General features: G+C 47.0%; 1 protein-coding gene across 5 annotated transcripts in view; it reads right to left on the reverse strand.

The window, feature by feature from the left end:
• Positions 1-15,610, reverse strand: part of LOC146805190 (uncharacterized) — a 304,320-nt gene that overhangs the window by 284,579 nt on the left and 4,131 nt on the right. For 2 of the 5 annotated variants that reach the window (XR_014967803.1, XR_014967804.1), the window contains exons 2-5: positions 14,051-14,410; positions 2,147-2,259; positions 772-822; positions 261-324 (exon numbers count right to left, since the gene is read on the reverse strand). Coding sequence is in view for 1 of the 5 variants with exons in the window: in XM_085622380.1 (XP_085478506.1) it covers positions 772-822; positions 2,147-2,259 (164 nt within the window). In the remaining 4 variants the exon portion in view is untranslated. The remainder of the gene's footprint in view (positions 1-260; positions 325-771; positions 823-2,146; positions 2,260-14,050; positions 14,411-15,610) is intronic. The other 3 variants (XR_014967806.1, XM_085622380.1, XR_014967805.1) reach the window with 2 other exon arrangements.

The following is a 15,610-nucleotide window of genomic DNA, read 5'->3' on the forward strand; positions in this document are numbered from 1 at the left end:
AGAGTGGAGTCGCGTTGAGTGACGTACAGTGGAGTGGCATAGAGCAGAGTTACTAATCTGTTGCAGCATAGTGGAAGTCCTTTTGTGAAGGTTGATGGGTCATCTTTCTGTAGCCTATTGCTGTATTTGAGTTTTAAAGTAGTGCTTATGGAGTAAAACCTTTGCTAAGCCAGTGTCAATAATAAAAATGCCAAAATAATAAATGCAAAAATAGGTCACAAAATGTGCTGCATTCGTCTACAAAATTTGCCTTTTCTTACCACATAATTTAGTCAACTATGCCCCATGATTTGGTCTTCTTCAGCTGCATAATTCCAGTGGCCCCTACATAGATTGACAATTTCTTGAGATAATGTAAATACAGTTGCATGTTGATTCTCAAATATTTACCAGCAGCAGCGAATAAGAAGAAAAATGTTTAGTGGTGAGTAGTGTTACTAGGATGTGTTGTGAGTGGGGATGGTATAGTGATCAAGAAGCACAGTGGCTTTGAGTAGGGTCTGGCAAAACTGAGAGGGATATTGAGTGGTTTTGTTAATGACTGAAGATTAGTACTTCAACGAGCCTACAATGCAGTAGGAGTTTCTTCTTATTTTGTTATTTAAGGGTCTGCATTTGGTAAACAGAAACTTATTTCCAAGATAGGCAGGTGAGGAGTACAAAGGGAAAGTGCCAGATAATTAGGTGTTTTGGGTTATGTGGTCAAAATTGCTGCTACTCACTTGGTTTTAAAATATGAGTTTCACTTACCTTTTTAGCAACCATTCTTACCTTGAAATGTTCTTATTTTTCCGACCAGTAGCAGGGCAATCTGATGAATAGCTGTAATAATTGACGAGGAGATATAAGTGATTTACTAATGCAAAAAAGTGTTTTGTAAATAGGCACATAACATTGTGAATTTAACTTCTTAAGCATAAACTGAGACAGAATGTGTGGTTAAGTTTCACTAACCATACACCATATTATGGCATATTGAGTGGTGAATGTCATAAATTTATTACACAGTCACCACAGTTTAGTTCTAGCTTGGCCAGAGAAGGCATTTTTTCCTTTAATAGCCTTGGTAACGTTTCATTAAAAACATTTTTTTTTCAAACAAATCACTTTGGCTTCATCATGGAAAGTTATGCAGAAATTATACCAAAATTGATCAGCAAAATGTTAGAACTTTATAGAGAAACCCTGCTTTTGGTTATTTGGTATAAATCTGTTCAGCCATTGTTGAGAAATTAGCATCAAAATGGAGATCATGATGAGCTGGTCTCTTGTCTTCGTGGACTAATGCATCCACTGTAGGAGTCTATACATGACCTCACAGCAACGAGTTCAAATCCCAATCCATTCAGCCTTTTATCCCGAGGTTGATAAAATGAGTACCAATATGTTGGGTAACAACAAACATCTATTAATGAGCAACAAGATACCTTTTCGCTGAACGTATGCATTACAAATGTACAGGTTATGTTAGGGTAAACACCAGTTAAAACTTAAAAATAAATGAACCATTGGTGCCAAATAATCTGCGATTGGCCCATTCAAAGTGAAAGGGTGGAGCCTGATTGGCTGTCCACAAAATTGAGAATGTTGGGTCAGCCATCTCAATCCTCTAGTCCTGAAGGGGGAAAGAAAACATGAAAGAACACATAGGGGTCAGGATAGGCATGCCTTGGCCTTTGGGACACCCCACTTTAATTCCCAACAGGTAAAAACAGAAAAGAAGAAGAAGATTGGGCCGCAGGTACCCCGGTATCAGTGCCTGGTACTAGGGTACCCAGCACAGTAGCCACTGTGGTACCAATAAAACATTGAAATATAAAATACAAAACCCTACGGCCAATCACCACTTTGCACATGTGAAAGACAGGCACCATCATATCATGGAAGCCAACAACAGGACAGGAATTCCTACCATTATACCCAACCCAGCATTTTACCAGAGGTAGCCAACATATCATGCGTGCTCACATATGGCCAAGAATGACCCTTTTTGTGACTTGGACAAAGTTTTCCAAAGGTTGGGTATCATGCAATGGTTGCCAAGGAAAAACCATTATGTTAGAGTCAGCATATCACCAGTGTTGGCAATGGGAGCAAGACTACTTCCTCAGGCACTCACAGAGCCTTAAACTTTTTTGTAGCTTACCTTTTACTGCTGTCACGACGCCAAATGGTGCTCCAGGCTGCCTTCCTTTTCCCCTCATGTAGACAGCAGCAGTTCCCTGATTAGTACTCCTGGGAGAAGTGGACGTGAAGGGTCTGAAATAGAATTGACAATACCTTGAAACTTTGAAAGACCAACCCAAACCTGCAATTCCATAAAAACTCAACTGACAATGTACGTGAGAAGTACACAAGCTATAACTCAGTATCCTGCGAAAGTCAAGAGAAATAGACTGGTGAATTATCTGCATGCCACACACTAGCGACTGTCAAGGGTTGTGCATGATAACGTGAACTGAGGAAGAAATTTCAATCATAATGTCTTTATTAGTAAGCACTGCAAAACAGGCAGGCAAACAAGGCTGAGGAAGAAAACTGTTTGGATGCTTCAGAACATTAATGCAGATGTTTATCTGTTTTAATTTATCATTTCTGTAGTGTAAACAATGCTAAATACAAGATTTAAAGTACACGTATTACAGATAGGGCTCCCGGTTTTCCGTTTTTACGGATTTCTACATATAAATACAGACGGAAAACTATTTTTCCTTTGTCTGTATTTATATTTAGAAACGGAAAAATACTAGTAAATCTGTGCATGGATGAGGTCGCCTTCTGGAATTTGCTAATCAGCAGTGAGGAAGCACACCTCGGGCACACGTTAAGCTCCTCTGCTACAATCTAGTCACTCGCCTCAAAGACACTCTCTTGCAGTGCACGTTATGTTGAAGGCAGACGGCCCATTGTCATTCTAAATGCGATAAACATCTGCAGTCAGAATGACAATGGGCTGTCCACAGCCTGTGCGAGGTCGGGGAGGGGCTGTTGCATCCCGTGGAGTTCCAAAGAGAAGTGCGAGCTGGCCCCAAGAACTTTTTAACTTATGGGGCTTATCGCAGCTAAGCTCCCCGGGTGCTCTGATAATAACTGAACAAAGCACGGGCCTTGAGAACTATATCTTACTAATTTTATTGCACTCAGAACATACATGCCAACATTTCAGAAGAGCAAAGTGGGAGATTTAAAAAAAAAATCCAAAAAAAAAAATCGGGAGAATGGGGCCTTGAATTGGGTTACTGTCATGTATGGGCATTGGAAGTGTGCTGCTGCAGGATCCGACATTTGAAACGCAAAATGCACGTATTTTTTCCTTACCTTTCAGAAGCATTGAGCGCAATGGCAGGCAGAGAGAGGGTGATGCAATTGTTGTGCATGGGCCTGGCAGGTTGCTGGCAGTGCATACAACCCCCCACCCCCCACGTGGCAGCCCGGGCTGAAACAGTTTCCAGGCACACACACAGCCGCCCCGAGTTGTTCACAGGTCTTTAAAAGACCATTCGCTTGTTAATGAGGCTTTGTTTTGCTTTTTAACCCCTTCTAGAGCCCCTGCATCGCCACTCTGATTATTGCTGGAAGAATTAGCACTCTAATCAATACAAGCCCTGTCAGCTGAAACCCCCGAGGAATCTGGTTTTGCTTGCAGTAATCGGGAGGCGGGAGACTAGCCTTGAAATCGGTAGTCTCCCGCCTGAATCGGGAGGGTTGGCATGTCTGTCAGAAGGAGTACACACGTGTACACATCTGCCCAAGAGCACACTGCACCTGTTGAACTAAGGTCCTGACCTGTTTCCCCTTCACTCCTGCAGTACTTGCGGCACCTCGTCTGTGAAGGTGTTGTCACCCAGAACACATTTTTTTGGGGAGCCTGGACTTACTTTAATCCAGAGCAAGATAGGGACAGGCTGAACACTGAGAAAGAAGGAAGAGGAAAGTAGGACAACAGTGACAAGAGTGAGACAGACTAGAAGTGCAGATGAGTGGGAGAATACCGAGACTAGAATGTAATAGAGAAGGAAATATCCTTTCCCCAGTCAGAGTACTGTGGGGAACTTGTGGCCTTGTGTAATTTGCCAATGATGTTCACTGATAGCCCGACATAAATCAAGTACATTAATCGTGGGAGGGCAAGGGGGTTGGTTCCTTCCTGTTGGCAGGGGCTGTTTTTCGGCCTACAGCACTCCTTTTCCTTACTACTTTAGAGACACAGAAAGGCCTGTATCCTTTTGAGATGGTTCCAGTCCAGCAATTAAAAATCAGTGGCGGTTTGATGTTGAGAGCACATCCAGTTTAGGAGCTCTGTAGATTTTATCACTTGCTCGGTGTGCTCTGGGCTGTTTGATTTTATTTTTAATCCAATGACAAGCAGTTTAAAAGAGAACAGGGGCCCTGAATGAACTATGGCTACCAAAGCACCGGTAAGGAAACATTAAAAAAAAAAAAAAAATTACTATGAAAAATACAGACGTTTTTACTGTGGGAATTGCGGCTAATGTATGTAGCACTCGAAAGTTGGATCAATTAATACTGTGATACTAACAAATGCAATGCATTTCTTGTATATTATAGAAGTAGTACAGCACTAAGTTTACTCAATGCCTTCAACTTCAAGTGTAGAAAGGCATTTTATTTTCGCTGTGTTTTCAATTTACATAAAAGTGGAAAAATACTAGCTGTAGCGTCGTCTTTTGCGTGTGGCAAAAATAAATGTGGATAAATACAGAAAAATGCCCAAAAAATAAATACAGATAAATACAGACGGAAATGGCAAAAAAATAAATACCATAAAACCGGGAGCCCTAATTACAGACAAGTGCAAGCAACACCATAAATAACACTGTCTGTAGGATAAAAACAAACCATATCAGCAAGTACCTAATGACAATCTATACTAACTGTAGTGGTAAAGCAAAATAAAAAGTGCAAATACTTTCAAAGTACAAAATAAAGCAATCACCAGTCCAGCAATATACAAAAATCAAGCATGTTTTGTAAAACAATCCAACTTTCTTCTTGCATCAAGGTGAAAATACTTTCAAAGTGCATGGTAAAAACAAGTCCAGCAGCTTCCCTCACAAGGACTGACCTGAACCACCTGACTGGGCCACTTGCTTATATCCTTTCAAAACATAGGCAGTATGGTTTAAAAAGACCACGGGGCATATTATGAAGGACGGCATTAAAATTATCGCCGCTTTAACTGCAGGAAACTGCCACTAAAAGCGGCGATAATGGGCTTGATAATATGCCGCAGAGAATTCCAATAGAAGCCCATGTTCTGGTGTGAACATGGGCTTCTATTGGAATTCTCTGCGGCATATTATCAAGCCCATTATCGCTGCTTTAGCGGCAGTTTCCTGCCTCGGCGATCATTTTATCGCTTTCCTTGATAATATGCCCCCAAGGGGCATATCAGCAACAGCTGGCGATAATTATCGCTAAGCGCGCTTAGCACGAGGATAATTATCGCCGGCTATCGCTGGATTTTGTTGCGGAGATAGCGTGCTATCAGCAACTCTTATCTCCAAAGCGATAAGAATCCAAGCGATAGCTGCAAAATGTGCGATTATCGCTGGAAATCGCTGTCGCACAGCGATAGGTGATTCCTTGTTCATAGAGGAGGGTGTGCTTATGCCCACAATCCACCTACCATAGGTTTATATGGCTTAGTAAGAATAATAGCAGGCGTAAAGTAACCTGCGATAAGCGTGGTTAACGCTACTTTTCTCGTCGCTAGGAAGGTTAGCGACGAGATTGTTGATAGGAGATAGGTCAGTTAGCGCCCTTTCCCACGTTATTATACTCGGGTACGCCCACTTTGCACATCAATGGCGTTACTATGATAGTCATTAAGGAAACCGGCGAAGAGGCATAGGAACACGCGTTAGCGTGTCCTTGCTGATGGTGCGATAAAATTATCGCCGATTTTCGCCCGAAAAACGGACGCTAAAGCGACGATAATTTTATCGCTTCGCCTTGATGATATGCCCCCAAATTTGTAAACACAGTACACATTTTGTTTTCCAATTCACCCATCAAGCAGGTATTTCAGTACCTCCAGGCAAGGTGCACTTCCCCACACAGGGAATGTTGTTCAAAGAGAGGAGAAAACGAAAGTATCACTTCACTGGCAAACACTGTAAAGTGGCGCGAATGTGTTTAGGTGTAAATAAATCAATCTAGCCACCTTGCAACCACTCTGTCTTGCTTTAATTACTTATTTATTTTTCACATTTGGAATGTTTTATTTGTCTCCACCCGGAGGCTGCTTGTGTCAGAAAAAGACAACGTTTCCAACAAAAGTGTTTTTCTTTTTTGGATCCATTTCACAGGGGAGCAAATAAACGAAAGGAGGAAAGAGAGGGTGTAGGAGAGTAGGGTCTGCTATCCTATGGTCACCCCAAATTTTTGCTTTTTGCTTCACTGGTTTTTGACATATCGAGGCTGTGGGCCTGCTAATCAGACCCCCAGCCTGCTGTTCTCTCTAACTAAATTGACACTATGCACCCTAGGTGCATAACCAATTGGAAGTGGATCACCCTGTGAGCCCCTGTACCAGTGTACACTAGGTACCCAGGGCATTGGTGTATCTAAGGCCTGCCAAGGGCTGAAGCATGTATTATGCCACCCCAGGCTTGGCCTAACAAATTTGACACAACTGGCTGATCACTCAGCTGGGGTAAGTTGGTGTAACCACCTCTTACTTAGGTGTAGTATACCTATACCTAACCTTAAATGGGACACATGTTAACCTATAAGTCACTCCTATGGCAGGCCTTAACAATCCTGAAGGCAGAGTGCTTGGTTCCATGTGAGATGGTGCTCTGGCATGAGCTGAGCCTGTCTGCAGTGGTCGGAACCACTTCCTTCTACTGTTTCCAGATATCGTCATACCATATACTCTTAAGTGCATTATGAACCTCGCGGTTAAATGCTATCTTTGGTTTGGCTTTATCAAAACATGTCGAGTAAGGTGTCATACGAATTGGAATACTAACCCCTCGCCAATTCTGGCGACGGGGTTAGCATTCCACCCTTCTAGAGGGACACGACATGTACAGTACCTGAAACCCGGGTAAAATCAGACATAGCCTCAGCTCCACAAAATGGATGCTGTCCACCACATACACAAGTCTGCCCTCCTGCTGCTGGGAGTCCTTCCAGCTTGGGAGGTGTGGACAAAGGGTTTCCTGCCAGGGGAGGTGCGTGCACCACCCCAGACAGGATTTTGTGTATTGGTCAGGTAGGGCTTGAAAGAAACCAGACATGCCTGAGGCTCACAAGGAGCCTCGGCGCATATGCCAGTTCAATCCGGTCCTGGGGCACACCAGTCCCGGGCCTGGGGCGAGCTGGACAAAGGATTGGGGGTGTAACCACCCCCCTTCCTGGTCCCACCCTTAGGGAGGGACCTAGCAGGTAGTCCGGCCCCTAGAATCCGCTTAAAGGTAGGAGCTGTGTCCTAAGACTTCAGACATCCTGGAATCAACTTAACTACAAGAAGAAGACGGGAACTTCGACGCTCTGCCGCACAGAGGACTGAAGGAAATCTCCCCTGTGGTCAGGGAGTGACCACCTTGCTAACGCAAGCACCATCCAGCGAGTCAACGTCTGCTTTGCCGCCGCCTCCCGCCGGAGCCCGAGCCCAGAGACTGACAAGACCTAGACCTCCAGACCTCTCACCGCCCGATCCACAGTCCCTGAAAAGAAGGAACCCGTGGAGGCACCGAGACACGTGGAGCCAGCCATCTTGAAAAGACCACGACAAGCTGCAAGCGCAACAACCGAGGCTCCCTCCAAGTTGTGCTTTGGGATCTGAGAAGCCCAACACCCGAGCAGCATCTGCACCAAAGGTGAGCCCTCCAGCATCTCCACGATCTGCGTGGGGCCCTTCTGCATTTTGCCACTCGACGCGCCTAACCGGTTGCTGGCCCGCTGGCTACTGGCCATCTTGGCGACGAACTTCAAGAACTACACCGCTGGTCTGGTTGCTCCAGACTGGCCCTTGCTCCCCTCCAAAGGAGCAATCCCTCTGACCTTGCTGGTCAGAACCATCAGCTTATTTCGTCTCCCACAACAATTGCTTTTGCCAAGGCTTGTTTGCTTTGATCAAGTCACCGACACCGCCGACAGCGAGAGCCTGCGTGGGACAGCTCGTGAACCGACTCCTGGACGTCGTCGACCTTCAGGGACCACGTGGCTGCAGAGACAAGCTGCACCTTTCCCCCTGTTTGCACCCGACATCGCCTGGTACCCACCTGGTGCCACGCTGGTCACTGGCTAGTGACTGTGAACACTGTCCCCTCTGCTTACAGGTCTTCTACAACTCCGATCCACTCTTGGATCCACCGCATCCCTTCCGGACCGACCGCAGCATCTTTAACTACAGGCTCCATTGAACAGATAGAAGAAACCCGACGCACTTCGAGACCTATGCACCCGCTTCCTGTGGGTGAGGTAAAGCTGGAACTCCGGTGCCCAAGTGTAGAGTATCATCTCTAGTGTCTGCGTTTCCAATCCTGAGTTCATAGTCCATCCGGAAGATCCTTTTTGCAGTAACTTTGTAACTTTTACGCACCCATTGAAAACCTATGGGAGCTCGCGTGTGACTATTTGCTCTGCACACGCAACCCGTGGACCTCCTGGTCACTAACTAAAGTTAGCTCCTTGTAGGCCCAGCGATTCTAGAGGCCCTAGGCCTTTTCCCTTTTCTGTTCGTGGTACTTATACCACTATTTTAGTATATGGTTTGAGTGGCCACCAGGGCCTATCCATATAAAGTGCAACTTCTGTGTATTCTAACGTATTCTTGTTTTACGATTTGTGCTCCTGTGCTCATAAAGAGTCTAGGGGATACTTTGAGAAATAAATACATATATATTTTCAATATATATCTGTGTGGTGTCCTTTCATTGGTATAAAAGGGGGTTACATTTGGTAAAACAGCCTGCTTAACACGCTTCACGAGTTTAGCCTCAAAGACTGCTTAGCGTACGCTACCACTAGGGCAGCTAGTCCGAAAAGGTTGACTTACAACCACACCATAAGGGTTGCTTGGCATGGTACAAGGTGGTCACTTTAACTAGTGAACATCATATACCAGGCCAACTTCTCACATTGGTGAGCAGCGGTTGGATTTGAGCTTGCTGTGTTTTACCATTGTAATCTCTTGGTTACCAATTGAAAGATCACATAGGTACCTGTAGGTACATATAAAACAAGATTAGATATACTTAAGTTCTACTGAACTTAGTGTTGTAGAGCAAAGGGAATAGCACACCCTGACTACAACTACTAGATAGGTTTAGTAGGCAAACCCAAGTGTAGGTAGATTGCAACACATCCACCCACACTTAAGAGCAATGGCTGGGGCAGAGGGGTCCAATGTACCCATCTCTGTTGAGAGTGACCCCCAGAGGGCACCATCCATCTTTGCTACCCTAAACCAAAATGAGCTCAGGCAGTTGCCAAATATCAGGGGCCTTAAACAGCCCAAGAATCCTACTTCTGCTGAACTCAGAGAGCTTTTACAGGCTGATGAAGATCAGAAAGCTCTCAGGAAAGCCTCCCAGTTAGGCCCCTTAGGGACAGGAACAGGAGGGCCCCCTTCTGAAGATGCTACTGAGGTACCCCTTTCCAATAGTCACCCCTTAGATGAGAATCATACTACAGAGGATGAAAGTGAGAAGGGTACTGATACAGAAGGTAGTGGAGATGAAGGGAGAACTAGCCCAGTGCCAAGTGTTATACGTGGCCCAGCTAACCTAAGGCTATTGGGGACTGACAATGGGATCCCCCCCATTGGATCTCCCCAGTGGACTTAACCAGGGGTCTGGGAGGCAAAGGAATCACTCAGGTGAATCTAATGCTTCTCATACCTCTAGAGGCTCTCAAGGTCACTCCAGGAGAAGGATGACCACCCCTCAGAGGAGGGAGCATGAGGCCAGAATGCAAGAAGCCCAGCTGAGGATCAGGAAGCAGGAGCTAGAAGTAGCTCTGATGGAAGAGAAACTGAGCAAGGCTAGGCAGCATAAAGAGAGTGGGTCTATACCCACTGGTGGCAGCATTGTCCCTAAGGACAAAGATAAGGTCTTTGATAATAGGAACCTGTCCAAGGTTGTGCCCCCCTACAAAAGTGGGGATGACATCCACAAATGGATGACTGCTCTTGAGAGAGCCTGCAAAGTGCAGCAGGTTCCTGAAGACCAGTGGCCAGCAATCTTATGGCTCTCCTTTGAGGGGAGAGGCAGAGATAGACTCCTCACTGTTAGAGAAGAGGATGTCAGAAATTACAGAGTCCTGAAGAGTGTCCTAGTTGATGGGTTAGGCTTAACCACTGAACAGTACAGGTTAATGTTCAGAGACACCCAGAAGACACAGACTCGGGACTGGTCTGAATACATTGAATGTGCCACTAAGGCTTTGGAGGGTTGGTTGTTGGGAAGTAAGGTATCTGATTATACAGGATTGTACAATTTGATGATGAGAGAACAGATTTTAAATAACTGTCAAAACCAGCAACTGCATCAACACTTGGTTGACTCTGATCTGACCTCTCCCCAAGAATTGGGAAAGAAGGCAGACAAATGGGTCAGCACCGGGGTTAAGCAAAAGAACCAGAACCAGGGCCAAGGGGTGATCAGAAGAAAACAGACCAAAAGGGTGGAGATCAGAAATCTAAAGACCAGAAGTCTTCAACAGGGCCCCAAACTAGTACTAAAGAGGGTGGGTCCCAGCCTAAAGGGAAGAAGAAAGAAGGTCAAAAGAAACCCTGGTGCAACTCTTGCAAGAATACAACTCACTGGACTAGTGATTGTAAAAAGGGTGGAGCCCCCAACACTGTTGCCCCTAAGGCACCTGCTCCCAGTACTACTGTTAGCAGTGTTGGTCCCCAGACAAAGGGTGTAGTGGGAATCACTATGGGAACTGAAGGAGATTCTGACTTAGACAGAACCCTGACACAGGCAGTCTTGATCTGTGATGGGGACATAGATTTGTCCCTGACTGTGAGCCCCAGTAACCAGGGCAAGTACAGACAGACTCCTTTAATTAATGAAAAAGTGGCTCAAGCCTACAGGGACACATGTGCCAGTGTCACTATGGTGACACCAGGCTTTGTGGACCCTGGACAGTACATACCAGGTGAGAATTACCTGGTGACCAATGCCAGCAATGCCACTACTTCACATAGTGTGGCAGTTGTTAACTTCTCATGGGGAGGGGTAACTGGCCTCAAAAGGGTTGTGGTTAGTGCAGACCTCCCAGTAGAATGTTTGTTGGGCAATGACCTAGAGAGTTCTCTATGGTCTGAAGTGGAGTACAGGACACATGCAGAGATGTTAGGTATATCACCACATGTCCTTGCTGTGACCAGGTCACAGGCCAAAAAGTGCCTTACTGAACCACAGGTCTTGGATCCTGGAACAATGGACCAAGCACCTACCAAGAAGAAGAACAGGAGGGTCAAGGCTGTGCCTTCCCCCCTGCCTCAGAGTGTTGATCAACCTTCCCAGGAAGCTGATCTAGAGAACCCTGAAGGAACTGTCCCTGAAGAGCTTGAACCTGATCAGGTTGAGTTTCTGGGGACAGGGGGACCTTCAAGGGCTGACTTGAGGCAGGCTCAGTTATCCTGTCCCTCTCTTGAACCCCTCAGACAGCTGGCTGCTGCTGAGGCTTCTGGGAATGCTCAAGGTACCCATAAAGTGTATTGGGATGAAGGGCTCCTTTATTCAGAGGCTAGAGACCCCAAGCCTGGTGCCACCAGGAGGTTGGTTATACCTCTGCAATTTAGGGGCTTCCTTCTTACCTTGGCCCGTGATATTCCTCTAGCAGGACACTTAGGCCAGAACAAGACTTGGGACAGGCTTGTCCCTCACTTTCACTGGCCTCACATGAATGAAGATACAAAGGAGTTTTGTCGCTCCTATGTGACCTGCCAAGCCAGTGGCAAATCAGGTGGCACAACAAAGGCCCCCCTAATACTGTGGTGGGGGTCCCCTTTGAAAGAGTGGGAATAGATATAGTGGGTCCCATGGATCCTCCCACTGCATCTGGGCACAGATTTATACTGGTGGTAGTGGATCATGCCACCAGGTATCCAGAGGCAATTCCCCTTAGGACCACTACAGCACCTGTTGTGGCCAGGGCCCTGCTGGGAGTATTCTCCAGAGTGGGGTTTCCTAAGGAGGTGGTTTCTGACAGAGGTACCAACTTCATGTCAGGATACTTGACAGCTATGTGGAAGGAATGTGGTGTCCACTACAAGTTCACCACCCCTTATCACCCACAATGCAATGGGCTTGTTGAGAGATTCAACAAGACCCTAAAGGGTATGATCAAAGGATTACCTGAAAAGCTCAGGCGAAGATGGGACATCCTTCTACCCTGCCTTCTGTTTGCTTACAGAGAGGTCCCACAAAAAGGAGTTGGTTACAGCCCCTTTGAATTGTTGTTTGGGCACCCTGTAAGAGGCCCACTGTGTTTAGTGAAGGAAGGATGGGAGTTACCTCTCAAAAAGCCTAAACAAGACATAGTGGACTATGTACTTGGTCTCCGCTCCAGGATGGCTGAGTATATGGAGAAGGCATCCAAAAACCTTGAGGCAAGCCAGGCCTTACAGAAAGCTTGGCATGACCAAAAGGCTGTCTTGGTCGAGATTCAGCCAGGACAGAAGGTATGGGTGTTGGAGCCAGTGGCCCCAGCAGCACTCCAAGACAAATGGTCTGGACCCCATACAATCCTGGAAAAGAAGGGAGAGGTCACCTACTTGGTGGACCTAGGAACTCCCAGGAGTCCCCACAGGGTACTCCATGTTAACAGGTTAAAAGCATATGTTGACAGGGCAGACACGGGCTTGCTCATGGCTACAGATTAGGGACAGGAGGAAGAGAGTGACCCTCTCCCAGACCTGTTGTCTCAGAACCCTGAAGATGGCTCAGTTGAAGGAGTGACCCTTGGAGGCAACCTCACTGATCATCAGCAGACTGAATGTAGACAAGTTCTACAATCATTTCAACACATGTTTTCCTTGATACCTAGCCAAACTGACTGGTGTACCCATGTGGTGGACACTGGTGACAGTCTGCCTGTCAAGAACAAGCTTTACAGACAACCTGACCACGTCAGGGACTGTATAAAGGCTGAGGTACACAAAATGCTGGAATTAGGTGTCATTGAACCCTCAGGGAGCCCCTGGGCTAGCCCAGTGGTTCTGGTCCCCAAACCTCACACCAAAGATGGCAAGAGAGAGAGATGAGGTTCTGTGTGGATTACAGAGGACTCAATGCTGTCACCAGGACAGATGCACATCCTATTCCAAGGGCAGATGAGCTCATAGACAAACTAGCTTCTGCTAAGTTTTTGAGCACATTTGACTTGACAGCTGGCTATTGGCAAATCAGATTAGCTGAGGAGTCTAAGGCCAAAACAGCATTCTCAACCCCAGGTGGGCACTACCAGTTTGTGGTGATGCCCTTTGGTCTGAAGAATGCACCTGCCACCTTCCAAAGGTTGGTGAATCAAGTCCTTACTGGGTTGGGTGACTTTTGCGCAGCATATCTTGATGACATTGCTGTCTTTAGCTCCACCTGGGAGGATCACCTGATCCACCTGAAGAAGGTGTTGCGGGATGTAAAGAGGCTCGGAAACAGGAGCTTTTTCTCTTGGTACTTTATTCTTTTTAGGTGCACGTTTTCTATCTTTTGCTGGTCTATAGTACGGTAGGGAGCTCTCCTCGTCTAGTTCCGGGGTCCGGCGACTGGTAGGGGGCGTCTTCCGTCTCTGCCTCCGCTCCAGGGTGTCGAGGTCTTCGTGGCAGGGCTGTTCTCCGGTCCTCAGGGTGAGGTGAAGGAAGAAGGGACAGAAGGGAGAGGCGAATCAGTGGTTGGTTCAAAGGATATTTTGTGAGGGGGCCCAGGGAGTGCAGGAGGATCACCGTGCTCAAAACTCCTAACCTAAGTGACGAAGGTGTGAGGAAAGGGTGCGGTGAGGGGTACGGCGCTTATTTTCTAGGCACACTACGAAGCCCCGCCCAACCCGAGATACGAGCCCGTACCTGCTGGTGCCACGCTTCTCCCTCGGAAACGTGGCGGGGCGAATCACGGGGTCGTTGGCCTCCGGGCTCAGCTACCGGCACCTCCGCTCCTCGTCTGGTTGTTTCGACGTTCTTTTCGTCCACGATACTCTCCGCTCCGTCCTCTTGGTTCTCCTCTCGTTCTCCTTCTCTCGCTCTCTTCTCCGCTCCGGTGATTACACACACCTCTCGTCCTCGCCTTCCGGGATATGACGGCTCTGTCTCTGTGACGTTCTCGTCGGGGGCGGGGTCTGCTGCTAGCTCGTCCCAGTTAAAGAAACAGTGTTCGTCAGGCGTCTCGACGCTGCCAAAGGCTGTAGGTTCGATCCGTGAGACCGGGTGCTGTGGGTGAAGAGGGGATATGGAGGGGGACACCAAGTCAGTGGGAGAGTGACAGAGGAAGACACTGTCGGGGTCGGACTCACTGTTACAGAAGGCTCTTGAGGCTCTGCAAAGGGCAGGCCTCACTATCAAGGCTACTAAGTGCCAGATAGGGCAGAGTAAGGTTGTGTATTTGGGCCACCTTGTAGGTGGAGGCCAAGTTCAACCACTGGAGAGTAAGATACAATCCATCAAGGACTGGTCCCCTCCAAACACCCAGACTCAAGTTCGAGCTTGAAGGAAGTTTGTTAAGAACTATGGGTCCATTGTGACTCCTCTTAATGATCTGACATCCAAGAAGATGCCCAAAAAGGTTCAGTGGACAGTAAGCTGTCAAAAGGCATTTGATGACCTGAAGGAGGCCATGTGTTCTGCACCTATCCTGAAAAGTCCTGACTACTCCAAAGAGTTTATTGTCCAAACAGATGCTTCTGAGTTGGGTGTGGGAGCTGTGCTGTCACAACTTAATGTAGATGGTCAAGACCAACCCATTGCTTTTATTAGCAGAAGGTTGACCCCCAGAGAGAAGAATTGGTCAGCTATTGAGAGGGAGGCCTTTGCTGTGGTGTGGGCCCTGAAGAAGCTGAGGCCATACTTGTTTGGCACTCACTTCAAGATTCAGACCGACCATAAGCCCCTCTTGTGGCTAAATCAGATGAAGGGTGAAAACCCCAAACTGCTTAGGTGGTCCATTTCCCTACAGGGGATGGACTTTACAGTGGAGCACCGGCCAGGTACTGACCATGGGAATGCAGATGGTCTCTCCAGGTACTTCCACTTAGGACATGAAGACGAGACTGGTCAAAGCTAGTTTAATGTCCCTGCGTTTGGGGGGGGTTGTGTAGGAGAGTAGGGTCTGCTATCCTATGGTCACCCCAAATTTTTGCTTTTTGCTTCACTGGTTTTTGACATATCGAGGCTGTGGGCATGCTAATCAGACCCCCAGCCTGCTGTTCTCTCTAACTAAATTGACACTATGCACCCTAGGTGCATAACCAATTGGAAGTGGATCACCCTGTGAGCCCCTGTACCAGTGTACACTAGGTACCCAGGGCATTGGTGTATCTAAGGCCTGCCAAGGGCTGAAGCATGTATTATGCCACCCCAGGCTTGGCCTAACAAATTTACCACAACTGGCTGATCACTCAGCTGGGGTAAGTT

Source organism: Triturus cristatus, chromosome 8 (assembly GCF_964204655.1).
Source record: "Triturus cristatus chromosome 8, aTriCri1.1, whole genome shotgun sequence".
NCBI classification, from domain to species: domain Eukaryota; kingdom Metazoa; phylum Chordata; class Amphibia; order Caudata; family Salamandridae; genus Triturus; species Triturus cristatus.